This window comes from Oncorhynchus mykiss, chromosome 6, assembly GCF_013265735.2.
Source record: "Oncorhynchus mykiss isolate Arlee chromosome 6, USDA_OmykA_1.1, whole genome shotgun sequence".
NCBI classification, from domain to species: Eukaryota; Metazoa; Chordata; class Actinopteri; order Salmoniformes; family Salmonidae; genus Oncorhynchus; species Oncorhynchus mykiss.
In genome coordinates, this window is record NC_048570.1 from 89,933,200 (window position 1) to 89,952,397 (window position 19,198).

Sequence of the window (19,198 nt, forward strand, 5' to 3'; positions counted from 1 at the left end):
CTCTCTCTCTCTCTAGCGCCAACACAATGCAGAGGCAAGTGGAGGTCAGAATGCATGAAAGCCATTTGGAGCCCATCGTGGAGCCTCCTCAGCCTATGTGTTGGGGAATATGCAGCAAAATCATGAATAACTTGGTCCTTTTCCTCACCATCCTTGGTAAGTTAGTCTGTCCTATAGATGTTACTGTCTTAGTAAGTTAGCCTGTCATATAGATGTTACTGTCTTGGTAAGTTAGCCTGTTGTTTAGATGTGTCTGCTTGTTACTGACTTTGTAAGTTAGCCTGTTGTATAGATGATACTGTCTTGGTAAGTTAGCCTGTCGTATAGTTGTTACTGTCTTGGTAAGTTAGCCTGTTGTTTAGATGTGTCTGCTTGTTACTGACTTTGTAAGTTAGCCTGTTGTATAGATGATACTGTCTTGGTAAGTTAGCCTGTCGTATAGATGTTACTGTCTTGGTAAGTTAGCCTGTTGTTTAGATGTGTCTGCTTGTTACTGACTTTGTAAGTTAGCCTGTTGTATAGATGATACTGTCTTGGTAAGTTTGCTTGTTGTTTAAATGTGTCATATAGATGTTACTGTCTTGGTAAGTTAGCCTGTTGTTTAGAGGTGACTGGTTGTTACTGTCTTGGTAAGTTAGCCTGTCATATAGATGTTACTGTATTGGTAAGTTAGCCTGTCGTATAGATGTTACTGTCTTGGTAAGTTAGCCTGTCCTATAGATGTTACTGTCTTGGTTAGTTAGCCTGTTGTATAGATGTCACTGTCTTGGTAAGTTAGCCTGTTGTATAGATGTTACTGTCTTGGTAAGTTAGCCTGTTGTATAGATGTTACTGTCTTGGTAAGTTAGCCTGTTGTATAGATGTTACTGTCTTGGTAAGTTAGCCTGTTGTATAGATGTTACTGTCTTGGTAAGTTAGCCTGTTGTATAGATGTTACTGTCTTGATAAGTTAGCCGGTTGTTTAGATGTGTCTGGTTGTTACTGTCTTGGTAAGTTAGCCTGTTGTTTAGATGTGTCTGGTTGTTACTGTCTTGGTAAGTTAGCCTGTTGTTTAGATGTGTCTGGTTGTTACTGTCTTGATAAGTTAGCCTGTTGTTTAGATGTGTCTGGTTGTTACTGTCTTGGTAAGTTAGCCTGTTGTTTAGATGTGTCTGGTTGTTACTGTCTTGGTAAGTTAGCCTGTTGTTTAGATGTGTCTGGTTGTTACTGTCTTGGTAAGTTAGCCTGTTGTTTAGATGTGTCTGGTTGTTACTGTCTTGTTAAGTTAACCTGTTTTTTAGATGTGTCTGGTTGTTACTGTCTTGTTAAGTTAACCTGTTTTTTAGATGTGCCTGGTTGTTACTGTCTTGTTAAGTTAACCTGTTTTTTAGATGTGTCTGGTTGTTACTGTCTTGTTAAGTTAGCCGGTTGTTTAGATGTGTCTGGTTGTTACTGTCTTGGTAAGTTAGCCTGTTGTTTAGATGTGTATACTTTCAGTCAGTAGTTTTGAAACTAATGCTAATGAGCCAAAATGGGTTCCTGAAAATTGTGCGCAATTGTGTTCTACGTCATCTATTTTGTCTGTTAAGTTACAAAAAGCAAGTTTTATTTGTATTTTTGTTTTTTGCAACTCATATTTTCTGTTACAAATTCAAATTCGTACAATATGTTACAAATTAGTAAGTTCTTAAGATCCCGGATTGTATCTTTAACAATGAAAAGTGCGGGGTTTGATATAATTTAGTTTTGATATAATTTAGTTTTTCTGCACTTTAGTCACCTCCCATCCCTCACAGTGCATAAGGTTGCCTAAAACTTGTGGGTGAAAGTGTAGCGAGAGCCGAGGTAGAGCTTGTTGTGTTCAGGGTATAAACACTAGCTGATGTGTATGAATACAAACAGCCCGGTGTGTGTGGTTCTAAATCATGCAACAGAAAACCAATGAGAGGTCCAGTTGATATGACTGTGTGTTCTCTCTCTGTGTTCTAGGTGTGATCACAGGCTCTGTTTCTGGAATACTACTGCGTCCCATGTCTCCGCTCCCCCCTGATGTAGTCATGATCATCTCGTTCCCAGGAGACATCCTGATGAGGATGCTGAAGATGCTCATCCTGCCCCTGATCATCTCCAGTCTCATCACAGGTGGGGGACCAGAACCCTGCCATCATATGTATTTATCATGGATCCCCATTAGTTCCTGCCTAGGCAGCAGCTACTCTTCCTGGGGTTTATTATAGATCCCCATTAGTTCCTGCTAAGGCAGCATCTACTCTTCCTGGTGTTTATTATGGTTCTCCATTAGTTCCTGCCAAGGCAGCAGCTACTCTTCCTGGTGTTTATTATGGATCCCCATTAGTTCCTGCCAAGGCAGCAGATACTCTTCCTGGTGTTTATTATTGATCCCCATTAGTTCCTGCCAAGGAAGCAGCTACTTGTCCTGGGGTTTATTATGGATCCCCATTAGTTCCTGCCAAGGCAGCAGCTACTCTTCCTGGGGTTTATTACAGATCCCCATTAGTTCCTGCCAAGGCAGCAGCTACTTGTCCTGGGGTTTATTATAGATCCCCATTAGTTCCTGCCAAGGCAGCAGCTACTCTTCCTGGGGGTTTATTATGGACCCCCATTAGTTCCTGCCAAGGCAGCAGCTACTCTTCCTGGGGGTTATTATGGACCCCCATTAGTTCCTGCCAAGGCAGCAGCTACCCTTCCTGGGGGTTTATTATGGATCCTCATTAGTTCCTGCCAAGGCAGCAGCTACTCTTCCTGGTGTTTATTATGGATCCCTATAAGTTCCTGCCAAGGCAGCAGATACTCTTCCTGGTGTTTATTATGGATCCCCATTAGTTCCTGCCAAGGCAGCAGCTACTCTTCCTGGTGTTTGTTATGGATCCCCATTAGTTCCTGCCAAGGCAGCAGCTACTCTTCCTGGTGTTTATTATGGATCCCCATTAGTTCCTGCCAAGGCAGCAGATACTCTTCCTGGTGTTTATTATTGATCCCCATTAGTTCCTGCCAAGGAAGCAGCTAATTGTCCTGAGGTTTATTATGGATCCCCATTAGTTCCTGCCAAGGCAGCAGCTACTCTTCCTGGTGTTTATTATGGATCCCCATTAGTTCCTGCCAAGGCAGCAGATACTCTTCCTGGTGTTTATTATTGATCCCCATTAGTTCCTGCCAAGGAAGCAGCTACTTGTCCTGGGGTTTATTATGGATCCCCATTAGTTCCTGCCAAGGCAGCAGCTACTTGTCCTGGGGTTTATTATAGATCCCCATTAGTTCCTGCCAAGGCAGCAGCTACTCTTCCTGGGGGTTTATTATGGACCCCCATTAGTTCCTGCCAAGGCAGCAGCTACTCATCCTGGGGGTTATTATGGACCCCCATTAGTTCCTGCCAAGGCAGCAGCTACCCTTCCTGGGGGTTTATTATGGATCCTCATTAGTTCCTGCCAAGGCAGCAGCTACTCTTCCTGGTGTTTATTATGGATCCCTATAAGTTTCTGCCAAGGCAGCAGATACTCTTCCTGGTGTTTATTATGGATCCCCATTAGTTCCTGCCAAGGCAGCAGCTACTCTTCCTGGTGTTTGTTATGGATCCCCATTAGTTCCTGCCAAGGCAGCAGCTACTCTTCCTGGTGTTTATTATGGATCCCCATTAGTTCCTGCCAAGGCAGCAGCTACTCTTCCTGGGGGTTATTATGGATCCCCATTAGTTCCTGCCAAGGCAGCAGCTACTCTTCCTGGGGTTTATTATAGATTCCCATTAGTTCCTGCCAAGGCAGCAGCTACTTGTCCTGGGGTTTATTATGGATCCCCATTAGTTCCTGCCAAGGCAGCAGCTACTCTTCCTGGGGGTTTATTATGGACCCCCGTTAGTTCCTGCCAAGGCAGCAGCTACTCTTCCTGGGGGTTTATCATGGATCCTCGTTAGTTCCTGCCAAGGCAGCAGCTACTATTCCTGGTGTTTATTATGGATCCCCATTAGTTCCTGCCAAGGCAGCAGATACTCTTCCTGGTGTTTATTATGGATCCCCATTAGTTCCTGCCAAGGCAGCAGCTACTCTTCCTGGTGTTTGTTATGGATCCCCATTAGTTCCTGCCAGGGCAGCAGCTACTCTTCCTGGTGTTTATTATGGATCCCCATTAGTTCCTGCCAAGGCAGCACCTACTCTTCCTGGGGGTTATTATGGATCCCCATTAGTTCCTGCCAAGGCAGCAGCTACTCTTCCTGGGGTTTATTATGGATCCCCATTAGTTCCTGCCAAGGCAGCAGCTACTCTTCCTGGGGTTTATTATGGATCCCCATTAGTTCCTGCCAAGGCAGCAGCTACTCGTCCTGGGGGTTATTATGGATCCCCATTAGTTCCTGCCAAGGCAGCAGCTACTTTTCCGGGGGTTTATTATAGATTCCCATTAGTTCCTGCCAAGGCAGCAGCTACTTGTCCTGGGGTTTATTATGGATCCCCATTAGTTCCTGCCAAGGCAGCAGCTACTCTTCCTGGGGGTTTATTATGGACCCCCGTTAGTTCCTGCCAAGGCAGCAGCTACTCTTCCTGGGGGTTTATCATGGATCCTCGTTAGTTCCTGGCAGGGCAGCAGCTACTCTTCCTGGTGTTTATTATGGATCCCCGTTAGTTCCTGCCAAGGCAGCAGCTACTCTTCCTGGTGTTTATTATGGATCCCCATTAGTTCCTGCCAAGGCAGCAGCTACTCTTCCTGGTGTTTGTTATGGATCCCCATTAGTTCCTGCCAGGGCAGCAGCTACTCTTCCTGGTGTTTATTATGGATCCCCATTAGTTCCTGCCAAGGCAGCACCTACTCTTCCTGGGGGTTATTATGGATCCCCATTAGTTCCTGCCAAGGCAGCAGCTACTCTTCCTGGGGTTTATTATAGATTCCCATTAGTTCCTGCCAAGGCAGCAGCTACTTGTCCTGGGGTTTATTATGGATCCCCATTAGTTCCTGCCAAGGCAGCAGCTACTCTTCCTGGGGGTTTATTATGGACCCCCGTTAGTTCCTGCCAAGGCAGCAGCTACTCTTCCTGGGGGTTTATTATGGATCCTCATTAGTTCCTGCCAAGGCAGCAGCTACTGTTCCTGGGGGGTTTATTATGGATCCCCATTAGTTCCTGCCAAGGCAGCAGCTACTCTTCCTTGTGTTTATTATGAATCCCCATTAGTTCCTGCCAAGGCAGCAGCTACTCTTCCTGGGGGTTTATTATGGACCCCCATTAGTTCCTGCCAAGGCAGCAGCTACTTTTCCTGGTGTTTATTATGGATCCCCATTAGTTCCTGCCAAGACAGCAGCTACTCTTCCTAGTGTTTATTATAGATCCCCATTAGTTCCTGCCAAGGCAGCAGCTACTCTTCCTGGTGTTTATTATGGATCCCCATTACTTACTTCAAAGGCAGCAGCTACTCTTCCTGGTGTTTATTATGGATCCCCATTTGTTCCTGCCAAGGCAGCAGATACTTTTCATGGTGTTTATTATGGATCCCCATTAGTTCCTGCCAAGGCAGCAGGTACTCTTCCTGGTGTTTATTATGGATAACCATTAGTTCCTGCCAAGGCAGCAGCTACTCTTCCTTGGGATTACTATGAATCCCCATTAGTTCCTGCCAAGGCAGCAGCTACTCTTCCTGGGGGTTTATCATGGACCCCCATTAGTTCCTGCCAAGGCAGCAGCTACTTTTCCTGGTGTTTATTATGGATCCCCATTAGTTCCTGCCAAGACAGCAGCTACTCTTCCTAGTGTTTATTATAGATCCCCATTAGTTCCTGCCAAGGCAGCTGCTACTCTTCCCGGTGTTTATTATGGATCCCCATTACTTACTTCCAAGGCAGCAGCTACTATTCCTGGTGTTTATTATGGATCCCCATTTGTTCCTGCCAAGGCAGCAGCTACTCTTCATGGTGTTTATTATGGATCCCCATTAGTTCCTGCCAAGGCAGCAGGTACTCTTCCTGGTGTTTATTATGGATAACCATTAGTTCCTGCCAAGGCAGCAGCTACTCTTCCTTGGGTTTATTATGGATCCCCATTAGTTCCTGCCAAGGCAGCAGCTACTCTTCCTGGGGGTTTATTATGAACCCCCATTAGTTCCTGCCAAGGCAGCAGCTACTTTTCCTGGTGTTTATTATGGATCCCCATTAGTTCCTGCCAAGACAGCAGCTACTCTTCCTAGTGTTTATTATAGATCCCCATTAGTTCCTGCCAAGGCAGCAGCTACTCTTCCCGGTGTTTATTATGGATCCCCATTACTTACTTCCAAGGCAGCAGCTACTCTTCCTGGTGTTTATTATGGATCCCCATTACTTACTGCCAAGGCAGCAGCTACTCTTCCTGAGGTTTATCATGGATCCCCATTAGTTCCTGCCAAGGCAGCAGCTACTCTTCCTGGTGTTTATTATGGATCCCCATTAGTTCCTGCCAAGGCAGCAGCTACTCTTCCTGGTGTTCATTATGGATCCCCATTACTTACTGCCAAGGCAGCAGGTACTCTTCCTGGTGTTTATTATGGATAACCATTAGTTCCTGCCAAGGCAGCAGCTACTCTTCCTCGGGTTTACTATGAATCCCCATTAGTTCCTGCCAAGGCAGCAGCTACTCTTCCTGGGGGTTTATTATGGACCCCCATTAGTTCCTGCCAAGGCAGCAGCTACTTTTCCTGGTGTTTATTATGGATCCCCATTAGTTCCTGCCAAGACAGCAGCTACTCTTCCTAGTGTTTATTATAGATCCCCATTAGTTCCTGCCAAGGCAGCAGCTACTCTTCCCGGTGTTTATTATGGATCCCCATTACTTACTTCCAAGGCAGCAGCTACTCTTCCTGGTGTTTATTATGGATCCCCATTTGTTCCTGCCAAGGCAGCAGCTACTCTTCATGGTGTTTATTATGGATCCCCATTAGTTCCTGCCAAGGCAGCAGGTACTCTTCCTGGTGTTTATTATGGATAACCATTAGTTCCTGCCAAGGCAGCAGCTACTCTTCCTTGGGTTTATTATGAATCCCCATTAGTTCCTGCCAAGGCAGCAGCTACTCTTCCTGGGGGTTTATTATGGACCCCCATTAGTTCCTGCCAAGGCAGCAGCTACTTTTCCTGGTGTTTATTATGGATCCCCATTAGTTCCTGCCAAGACAGCAGCTACTCTTCCTAGTGTTTATTATAGATCCCCATTAGTTCCTGCCAAGGCAGCAGCTACTCTTCCCGGTGTTTATTATGGATCCCCATTAGTTCCTGTCAAGGCAGCATCTACTCTTCCTGGTGTTTATTATGGATCCCCATTTCTTACTGCCAAGGCAGCAGCTACTCTTCCTGAGGTTTATCATGGATCCCCATTAGTTCCTGCCAAGGCAGCAGCTACTCTTCCTGGTGTTTATTATTGATCCCCATTAGTTCCTGCCAAGGCAGCAGCTACTCTTCCTGGTGTTCATTATGGATCCCCATTACTTACTGCCAAGGCAGCAGCTACTCTTCCTGGTGTTTATTATGGATCCCCATTTGTTCCTGCCAAGGCAGCAGCTACTCTTCATGGTGTTTATTATGGATCCCCATTAGTTCCTGCCAAGGCAGCAGCTACTCTTCATGGTGTTTATTATGGATCCCCATTAGTTCCTGCCAAGGCAGCAGCTACTCTTCCTAGTGTTTATTATGGATCCCCATTAGTTCCTGCCAAGGCAGCAGGTACTCTTCCTGGTGTTTATTATGGATCCCCATTAGTTCCTGCCAAGGCAGCAGCTACTCTTCCTGGGGGTTATTATGGATCCCCATTAGTTCCTGCCAAGGCAGCAGCTACTCTTCCTGGGGTTTATTATAGATTCCCATTAGTTCCTGCCAAGGCAGCAGCTACTTGTCCTGGGGTTTATTATGGATCCCCATTAGTTCCTGCCAAGGCAGCAGCTACTCTTCCTGGGGGTTTATTATGGACCCCCGTTAGTTCCTGCCAAGGCAGCAGCTACTCTTCCTGGGGGTTTATCATGGATCCTCGTTAGTTCCTGCCAAGGCAGCAGCTACTATTCCTGGTGTTTATTATGGATCCCCATTAGTTCCTGCCAAGGCAGCAGATACTCTTCCTGGTGTTTATTATGGATCCCCATTAGTTCCTGCCAAGGCAGCAGCTACTCTTCCTGGTGTTTGTTATGGATCCCCATTAGTTCCTGCCAGGGCAGCAGCTACTCTTCCTGGTGTTTATTATGGATCCCCATTAGTTCCTGCCAAGGCAGCACCTACTCTTCCTGGGGGTTATTATGGATCCCCATTAGTTCCTGCCAAGGCAGCAGCTACTCCTCCTGGGGTTTATTATGGATCCCCATTAGTTCCTGCCAAGGCAGCAGCTACTCTTCCTGGGGTTTATTATGGATCCCCATTAGTTCCTGCCAAGGCAGCAGCTACTCGTCCTGGGGGTTATTATGGATCCCCATTAGTTCCTGCCAAGGCAGCAGCTACTTTTCCGGGGGTTTATTATAGATTCCCATTAGTTCCTGCCAAGGCAGCAGCTACTTGTCCTGGGGTTTATTATGGATCCCCATTAGTTCCTGCCAAGGCAGCAGCTACTCTTCCTGGGGGTTTATTATGGACCCCCGTTAGTTCCTGCCAAGGCAGCAGCTACTCTTCCTGGGGGTTTATCATGGATCCTCGTTAGTTCCTGCCAGGGCAGCAGCTACTCTTCCTGGTGTTTATTATGGATCCCCGTTAGTTCCTGCCAAGGCAGCAGCTACTCTTCCTGGTGTTTATTATGGATCCCCATTAGTTCCTGCCAAGGCAGCAGCTACTCTTCCTGGTGTTTGTTATGGATCCCCATTAGTTCCTGCCAGGGCAGCAGCTACTCTTCCTGGTGTTTATTATGGATCCCCATTAGTTCCTGCCAAGGCAGCACCTACTCTTCCTGGGGGTTATTATGGATCCCCATTAGTTCCTGCCAAGGCAGCAGCTACTCTTCCTGGGGTTTATTATAGATTCCCATTAGTTCCTGCCAAGGCAGCAGCTACTTGTCCTGGGGTTTATTATGGATCCCCATTAGTTCCTGCCAAGGCAGCAGCTACTCTTCCTGGGGGTTTATTATGGACCCCCGTTAGTTCCTGCCAAGGCAGCAGCTACTCTTCCTGGGGGTTTATTATGGATCCTCATTAGTTCCTGCCAAGGCAGCAGCTACTGTTCCTGGGGGGTTTATTATGGATCCCCATTAGTTCCTGCCAAGGCAGCAGCTACTCTTCCTTGTGTTTATTATGAATCCCCATTAGTTCCTGCCAAGGCAGCAGCTACTCTTCCTGGGGGTTTATTATGGACCCCCATTAGTTCCTGCCAAGGCAGCAGCTACTTTTCCTGGTGTTTATTATGGATCCCCATTAGTTCCTGCCAAGACAGCAGCTACTCTTCCTAGTGTTTATTATAGATCCCCATTAGTTCCTGCCAAGGCAGCAGCTACTCTTCCTGGTGTTTATTATGGATCCCCATTACTTACTTCAAAGGCAGCAGCTACTCTTCCTGGTGTTTATTATGGATCCCCATTTGTTCCTGCCAAGGCAGCAGATACTTTTCATTGTGTTTATTATGGATCCCCATTAGTTCCTGCCAAGGCAGCAGGTACTCTTCCTGGTGTTTATTATGGATAACCATTAGTTCCTGCCAAGGCAGCAGCTACTCTTCCTTGGGATTACTATGAATCCCCATTAGTTCCTGCCAAGGCAGCAGCTACTCTTCCTGGGGGTTTATCATGGACCCCCATTAGTTCCTGCCAAGGCAGCAGCTACTTTTCCTGGTGTTTATTATGGATCCCCATTAGTTCCTGCCAAGACAGCAGCTACTCTTCCTAGTGTTTATTATAGATCCCCATTAGTTCCTGCCAAGGCAGCTGCTACTCTTCCCGGTGTTTATTATGGATCCCCATTACTTACTTCCAAGGCAGCAGCTACTATTCCTGGTGTTTATTATGGATCCCCATTTGTTCCTGCCAAGGCAGCAGCTACTCTTCATGGTGTTTATTATGGATCCCCATTAGTTCCTGCCAAGGCAGCAGGTACTCTTCCTGGTGTTTATTATGGATAACCATTAGTTCCTGCCAAGGCAGCAGCTACTCTTCCTTGGGTTTATTATGGATCCCCATTAGTTCCTGCCAAGGCAGCAGCTACTCTTCCTGGGGGTTTATTATGGACCCCCATTAGTTCCTGCCAAGGCAGCAGCTACTTTTCCTGGTGTTTATTATGGATCCCCATTAGTTCCTGCCAAGACAGCAGCTACTCTTCCTAGTGTTTATTATAGATCCCCATTAGTTCCTGCCAAGGCAGCAGCTACTCTTCCCGGTGTTTATTATGGATCCCCATTACTTACTTCCAAGGCAGCAGCTACTCTTCCTGGTGTTTATTATGGATCCCCATTACTTACTGCCAAGGCAGCAGCTACTCTTCCTGAGGTTTATCATGGATCCCCATTAGTTCCTGCCAAGGCAGCAGCTACTCTTCCTGGTGTTTATTATGGATCCCCATTAGTTCCTGCCAAGGCAGCAGCTACTCTTCCTGGTGTTCATTATGGATCCCCATTACTTACTGCCAAGGCAGCAGGTACTCTTCCTGGTGTTTATTATGGATAACCATTAGTTCCTGCCAAGGCAGCAGCTACTCTTCCTCGGGTTTACTATGAATCCCCATTAGTTCCTGCCAAGGCAGCAGCTACTCTTCCTGGGGGTTTATTATGGACCCCCATTAGTTCCTGCCAAGGCAGCAGCTACTTTTCCTGGTGTTTATTATGGATCCCCATGAGTTCCTGCCAAGACAGCAGCTACTCTTCCTAGTGTTTATTATAGATCCCCATTAGTTCCTGCCAAGGCAGCAGCTACTCTTCCCGGTGTTTATTATGGATCCCCATTACTTACTTCCAAGGCAGCAGCTACTCTTCCTGGTGTTTATTATGGATCCCCATTTGTTCCTGCCAAGGCAGCAGCTACTCTTCATGGTGTTTATTATGGATCCCCATTAGTTCCTGCCAAGGCAGCAGGTACTCTTCCTGGTGTTTATTATGGATAACCATTAGTTCCTGCCAAGGCAGCAGCTACTCTTCCTTGGGTTTATTATGAATCCCCATTAGTTCCTGCCAAGGCAGCAGCTACTTTTCCTGGTGTTTATTATGGATCCCCATTAGTTCCTGCCAAGACAGCAGCTACTCTTCCTAGTGTTTATTATAGATCCCCATTAGTTCCTGCCAAGGCAGCAGCTACTCTTCCCGGTGTTTATTATGGATCCCCATTAGTTCCTGTCAAGGCAGCAGCTACTCTTCCTGGTGTTTATTATGGATCCCCATTTCTTACTGCCAAGGCAGCAGCTACTCTTCCTGAGGTTTATCATGGATCCCCATTAGTTCCTGCCAAGGCAGCAGCTACTCTTCCTGGTGTTTATTATTGATCCCCATTAGTTCCTGCCAAGGCAGCAGCTACTCTTCCTGGTGTTCATTATGGATCCCCATTACTTACTGCCAAGGCAGCAGCTACTCTTCCTGGTGTTTATTATGGATCCCCATTTGTTCCTGCCAAGGCAGCAGCTACTCTTCATGGTGTTTATTATGGATCCCCATTAGTTCCTGCCAAGGCAGCAGCTACTCTTCATGGTGTTTATTATGGATCCCCATTAGTTCCTGCCAAGGCAGCAGCTACTCTTCCTAGTGTTTATTATGGATCCCCATTAGTTCCTGCCAAGGCAGCAGGTACTCTTCCTGGTGTTTATTATGGATCCCCATTAGTTTCTGCCAAGGCAGGAGCTACTCTTCCTAGTGTTTATTATGGATCCCCATTAGTTCCTGCCAAGGCAGGAGCTACTCTTCCTAGTGTTTATTATGGATCCCCATTAGTTCCTGCCAAGGCAGCAGCTACTCTTCCTGGTGTTTATTATGGATAACCATTAGTTCCTGCCAAGGCAGCAGCTACTCTTTCTTGGGTCCAAACACATTTAGGCACTTACATCACACATACAAATAAAGATAAACAGTACATCATATAACATTATTACACCACTACATATCTACAATACAAAATGTATAATACCACCATACAACAATATGACAATGTACTACAGTATACGTGTGTGTAGAGTGCGTTTGCTAGCGTGTGTCTGTAGTAGCACTAGAGGCATTGTACGTTAGAGTGTTATTATAGCATTTATCCACAGGAGGTTGGTGGCACCGTAATCAGGGAGGACAGGCTCGTGGTAATGACTGGAGTGGAATCAGTGGAATGGTATCAAACACATCAAACACCTGTTTGGTGCCGTTCCATTTCCTCTGTTCCATGACATTATTATGAGCTTTCCTCCCCTCAGCAGCCGCCACTGCATTTATCACTAGAGTATCTGGAATGCATATCTTCTGTAGTTTACGTAACCGGTTGTTGAACTGCGGGCCTCTCTCACCTCTCTCCCACTCCAGGACTGGCAGGGTTGGATGCCAAGTCCAGTGGCCGCCTGGGCACCCGAGCCATGGTGTACTACATGTCCACCACAGTCATCGCTGCCGCTCTGGGTGTCATTCTAGTGCTGCTCATCCACCCAGGTAACCCCAAGCTGAAGTCCAACCTCGGGCCTGGCAAGAAGAACGACGACGTCTCCAGTCTGGACGCCTTCTTCGATCTAATTCGAAACCTTTTCCCAGAAAACCTGGTTCAGGCCTGCTTCCAGCAGATCCAGACAGTCACCACAAAAGTCCCCGTACCTACCAACAGGACCAGGGGTCCACCACAGTTTACCATCAAAAGGGGTCTTCAGTACAAAAGTGGGATGAATGTGCTAGGTTGGTACACTTATAGAAAACATGCTCTTAACTGGAATGAATGATTGTCTTAGCAGTCCAAATAATTGATTTGACACTTTTTGCCTCCTTTTGAAACTGTAGGTTTGATCGGTTTCTTTGTGGCTTTCGGGATAATCATGGGGAAGATGGGAGAAAAGGCCAAGCTCATGCTGGAGTTTTTTAACGTTCTCAACGAGATCGTCATGAGGATTGTTGGCATGATTATGTGGTAAGTCTTATCCTCTCTAGAGTTATATACCTCCACCCCCCCCCCCCTCCTCTAAAATAACAGACATTCTAGCAAGTCCACTCTAGTCACTGTAGCCAAAGGAGAAAAGTGTTATTTATTACAGGAAATTAGCCCCCAATGTACATGTTTGCCCCAATATTCCCAATTAGATACCACTATTGACCTTTCATTAGTTTTACCAAACTGCAAAACTAATCTCACCAAGGTCTCTCCCAGGTATTCCCCTTTCGGTATCGCCTGTCTCATCTGTGGGAAGATCATCTCAATCGATGATCTGGAAATGGTTGCCAGGCAACTGGGAATGTACATGGTGACCGTGATCGTGGGCCTTGTCATCCACGGTGCCATATTTCTACCGCTAATATACTTAGTCATCGTGAAGAAAAACCCCTATGTCTTCTTCATGGGAATCTTCCAGGCCTGGGTCACCGCTATTGGGACAGCATCTAGGTACAAGACCCAAACACATTCTCTAACCTATTCACTTCTTCTCTGTCACCCTCCCTTTTCCCTCTGTCATACTTATTATTGCCTTTCCCAGAACCCATTCTAGAACCCATTCTAGAACCCATTCTAGAACCCATTCTGCTTCTTTACGATAAGACAGACAAAACAAGATGCCTTGACCTTGCTTGTTTTGTCTCCACTCTACAGATAAACTAAAAACAAGAGTAATGTTATTCGTGGTGCACACAGCGCAAAGTTGCTTTCAAAGACTAAAAACCTTAGCTTAGGTTAGGATAAATAGTTCATTTATATTAAGGGCTCTGCATTACCCAACCTATTGGATAGATTGTATGACAGAGTAGGTTTTGAGCCACAGCCGAAGCTCACACTGAGATGATAACAGCAACAGAGATGTGGTTCATGCCCTAGAGGGGTGTCCACATTTCACGGGTCATCTGATACCTTCATGCATGACACCAGATTTGTAGAGCTTAGCTACCACAATGTAGTTAGACTCTTGTCGACTAATCTTACTGCTTAAAGTAAGACCCTTTAAAAGTCACCCTTTGAGGGAACATAATGCTCAATGCATAATATAGATATTATGTAAATTCAGTGTTTAATACAATTCCAAGTCTTGTGATATGTATTAAGTACAAGTTCTGTACCCGTCTCTCAGTGCTGGTACCCTGCCAGTCACATTCCGCTGTCTGGAGGAGAACTTGGGCATCGATAAGCGAGTGACGCGATTCGTGCTCCCCGTGGGCGCCACTATCAACATGGACGGCACTGCGCTTTACGAGGCCGTGGCAGCCATCTTCATCGCCCAGATGAATAACATCGACCTCGACTACGGCCAGATCGTCACTGTCAGGTAGGACACTTCTAATCCTACATGACTAGGGCCCTGTGTTTCGGACTATCATGTCACATGACCTAGGATTTCATCTTTATTTTAAGCCTGTTCCAGACATTAGATTTACACCAAAAATAAAAGCAATTATCTGAGCATGGTGCTGGAGGATGGTGATGGAGGATGGTGCTGGAGGATGGTGCTGGAGGACGGTGCTGGAGGACGGTGCTGGAGCACAGTGCTGGAGAATGGTGCTGGAGGATGGTGCTGGAGAATGGTGCTGGAGGACGGTGCTGGAACATGGTGCTGGAGGATGGTGCTGGCCCATCTGACATAATAAGAAAAGGGACCGTTTGTTGAAAACCCTTTAAATAAAGGTTAAAATTCAGGTCATGTGACATGATTGTTCAAAACAAGGTGCCCTATATATGATCTATTGACCTTGACAAAAATTTTTTATTCATGTACCTACAATATAAGGTTGAAATTAATGTATGTGTAATTGACTGAGATCTCTCATCCTGACTGTAGCCTGACAGCAACCTTGGCCAGTGTGTAATTAACTGAGATCTCTCATCCTGACTGTAGCCTGACAGCAACCTTGGCCAGTGTGGGAGCGGCCAGTATCCCCAGTGCTGGATTGGTGACCATGCTACTGATCCTAACAGCCGTTGGGTTACCCACCCAAGACATCAGTCTGTTGGTGGCTGTTGACTGGCTGCTGTGAGTACTCAATCTTGCACTTGTACCTGCATTCACACGTACAGAGAATGTTTCGACACACACACAATATCTTCTTGTTACCTCAGGATAAACCTCTGGTCTTCCTCAAAATATTGTCCTCAGCTTTGTTCCCCCGAGAGATTACCTTCTGCACTTGTCTGTCTCTGTGTCTGCCTCCCCACCCTAAAAAAAAAAATACAGGGATCGGTTCCGAACCTCCGTCAACGTGGTTGGGGACTCCTACGGGGCCGGTATCGTTTACCACCTGTCCAAAGATGAGCTCGATGCGTTTGACGCCGCGCAAAAAGTTGATGAATTTGAGTTGACAAAATCCCAATCCTTCTTCGAGAACAACACCAACCAGTGTGTTTACGCTGCAGCCCACAGCACAATCATGATAGATGATTGCAAGGTACATTTCATCTTTAAGGATATAGAGACGTGCATGTAGACTTCCCCCCCTAATTGCTGCCTTTCCTTCTCTTGTCATTTGGTATGTCGACATACATTCATGTCACCTTATACAGTTCTTTTGGAGAAAACAATATCACAAGGTGGAGAAACTAAATAAATATGCTCTTATATTTATTTACTCACTCACTAAACTATATGGAAAAGCAGTTTTTTGTGATACCTGTGTACTTTTGCTCGACAGTTTACTATCATTCTGACGGTATGTTTTTGACACCATTTTTATTTTGAAAACATTTTTCCTCACTTTACTTTTCTTCCTGTGTCTTGTATTAATCTGTGACATGAGTGGGATTCTTCTTCTTAATTGGACATGTATTTGTGGCAGCCCTGCTTACATGATTCGATTCAGTTTTAGGGCGCATTTTTAAATCAACATTGTATGGCTAGTGGTACACATGAAGACTGCTATTTCATCATGTTTATCCAAACAGTGGCAGACATATTATGGACCTGTCAAAAATCCTTCTTTCTACTGTAGCTGACCAAAAACTCAAAGAAAAGTCCATGCTCTTATTTTCAGAGCATTTTACTGATCCATTTGTCATGGATCATTGTTCCATTGCTTTGCTTGCATGGGACAATTACTAATCCCTGTTTTATACTGTAATTTAGTTGTTTTCTTATAATCCATTTATTCAACATTATTGTCCCGGTAATTCTGTTGGGCAGAGAATCCATAAAATACATGGCCAAGATAGAAAACAAAACTGACTCATCAATGTTTTACATTCTCCTGTCAGTGAGAAAACACATTTCAATCTATCTTCTGTATCTGCTGTCGCTTCAGTATTCAGAGAGGATTCAATCTATCTTCTGTATCTACTGTCGCCTCAGTATTCAGAGGATTCAATCTATCTTCTGTATCTGCTGTCGCTTCAGTATTCAGAGAGGATTCAATCTATATTCTGTATCTGCTGTCGCTTCAGTATTCAGAGAGGATTCAATCTATATTCTGTATCTGCTGTCGCTTCAGTATTCAGAGAGGATTCAATCTATCTTCTGTATCTGCTGTCGCTTCAGTATTCAGAGAGGATTCAATCTATCTTCTGTATCTGCTGTCGCTTCAGTATTCAGAGAGGATTCAATCTATCTTCTGTATCTGCTGTCGCTTCAGTATTCAGAGAGGATTCAATCCATCTTCTGTATCTGCTGTCGCTTCAGTATTCAGAGAGGATTCATTCTATCTTTCTGTATCTGCTGTCGCTTCAGTATTCATAGAGGATTCAATCTATCTTCTGTATCTGCTGTCGCTTCAGTATTCAGAGAGGATTCAATCTGTCTTCTGTATCTGCTGTCGCTTCAGTACTCAGAGAATATTCTTTCTTTTCTTTTCTTTCTATTGGGACCAAATTTGCGGGAATCCCAGTAAATTCAACCAATTCAACCAAAATTCAACCGACCAACCAAATTCAACCAAAAGGATGGCCTGCAAGTATTACCCCCTTGGTTTCTCTGCTCAAACCCTTTGACAGCTTCAATATGACTGTGCCTTGGTCTTACAGTTAGATGTCCCTGGTAATTGCTTGCAGGTATCCATGGGCAATGGAAACGGCCACCCCAACGGCCACCCCAACACTGCAGATTTCTCTCTTGTTGAGGAGGAACCATGGAAACGAGAGTAAAGCAGCACCCTGCTCCGACCTCATCCTGACTTCCACAAGCTTCCCTTCCTGACCAAAATAAAGAACGTAACCACACTTAGCCCTGTAATCACAAGCTTTGGTGCATCAGTCTTACTTCCTGTGGTCTGACTATGGTCAGTTCATTGACTATGGGATGAAGCTCCCCTCCCACAAAGACAACGTAGGTACGCATCCACTTGTACCTATCTTAAACAATTAGATTAGGACTTCCAAATGACCTTGCTTAAGCTGTGCTGGTGATTTTTAAGGCATTGTTTAGTATAATGGACCCATTCAGGTGGTTGTATTCTGAACCTTACTCGACAGTGCATGTTCTCTGATATGCGCAATGCCGCACTTTTGTTGCTGCTCAACCTTTTGGGGAAAAAGCAATCATTCTGTCTGTTTTATGTATAAAAAATGTAGGGGTTTTGTTAGCGCCAGAGGCAGTTCAGAGAATGTGTGCTTATGGGATGTGGCCTTGCCAGTTGTATACAAGGACCAGTTGAGGAGTGTTATGATGAGAAGCCCCTCCATGGAGAACCCTCCTGTCAGTCACTACTATTCCTATTCCTGACCCTGCACAACCTTATAACAATATGTTCCAGAAACGCTTGATGTTCCAGGGGTTGCTAGATATTCAGTGGTGGTCGATTCACTTTTCTTTGGTTTCCAGAGTGGCTTTGACGCTTTCTAAAACCTGCTGCCTTCTAATAGCACTCAGAATAAAACAACTTAAAGAGCCTTGGTAATGCACATTTTCTTACAAATATTAAAAATTGCAAAAACGTCGAGGCAAACACTGAACTATCTCAAAAAGCCCTTGACTTTACTACTGCCTCTTGTTGCAGTCAACCAATAGCAGCAAACAGGTTGTGAAATCGTTAACGAAACAACATCCCGCAGCAAAGGGAAGCAGAATGTTGACCATGTGGCTCCCCCTGGTGACAGAATAAAAACAAGTGTTGGGTGTGTTGAAGGAGCTACAATACCTTTGACTTAGAGGATTAAACTCTGGCATCGGCACACATGATCAGCCTCTAAGCACTGGAGCTTACCTCTGGACTTAACATCACTAAATGCCTCCAAATGCGGCTGCTGCGTATTTATAGACAGCCAACGACGCAAGGTGCATATGGACAGCATTAACAAGACATGTGCAGAGGCAGGAAGAGAATTGAATGTGTTCCCTCCCCTGGCTGTAAGAGGACAAACACACCAACAATCAATATATTCTATATGTTTTTGTGTGTCTGTATATAACGTATACGTGCATTCGAGTGTGTGTGAATGTGTGTGTCAAAGAAAGAGTGAAAAAGAGAGAGAGAACAAAAGACAGAGTAATATATGGTAGGTAGAGGGAGTAAGAGATGGTAGAGAAATGGTAGAGGGAGAGTAGGAGATGGTAGAGAAATGGTAGAGGGAGAGTAGGAGATGGTAGAGGGAATATAGGCTTGAAAGACGGTCAGCCCTGAAAGTCAGTGCTTTGTGTGTTTGTATTTCTATGCTAAACGACAACCTTGCCTTGTCAACCACAATCTGTTCAGTCAGTCAGCGTGAGGATTACGACAATGTTAATTACAGTCAAATAATCCATATCAACAGAAAATTTGCCCTTCAATTTGGATTTGAAAAGTTCAGCTCCATCTCCAGCATGCTCATTTGTGACTCTGAAAGAAAGGAAGGCAGGTCCTCCCTTTATAAAGTTCTGTTTCAGACACTTCCTCTAATGTATGTCGTATCAACATGATAAATACAAAGACCGAAAAAGTAGCTTGCAATTACAGATAGGACTATTTGGAGCCAGGTGTGTGTGTGTCCAGCACTGCACTGTACAAACCTCTGTACCTGGACCAGTAAGGTTATATAACAACAAGACCATAACCTTGCAGTGGATGCTGGGTAGAATCTCAATAGGGAACTGATCTTTACAGCAGTACTGGGTCTCAGAAACACTCTGGACGGAACCTGTTGAAGAGCAACGTTATCTTACATCTCCATGTTCAAAGTGCCTCCTTGCACTTTGTGGATATAACATATACTAGATCCAGGTAGATATTTAGGTGAAACGTTTTGTAGTGA

At 45.2% G+C, this 19,198-nt stretch overlaps 1 protein-coding gene across 1 annotated transcript; it reads left to right on the forward strand.

The window, feature by feature from the left end:
* The first annotated feature begins 23 nt into the window (after window positions 1-23).
* Window positions 24-17,417, forward strand: LOC110527005 (excitatory amino acid transporter 2). The gene is made up of 9 exons (XM_036981442.1): window positions 24-156; window positions 1,969-2,121; window positions 12,388-12,747; window positions 12,850-12,976; window positions 13,214-13,447; window positions 14,124-14,318; window positions 14,886-15,020; window positions 15,222-15,432; window positions 17,024-17,417. The coding sequence occupies exons 1-9, from the start codon at window positions 27-29 to the stop codon at window positions 17,114-17,116; spliced, it is 1,638 nt and encodes a 545-aa protein (XP_036837337.1). The 5' UTR covers window positions 24-26; the 3' UTR covers window positions 17,117-17,417.
* The last annotated feature ends 1,781 nt before the right edge of the window (window positions 17,418-19,198 follow it).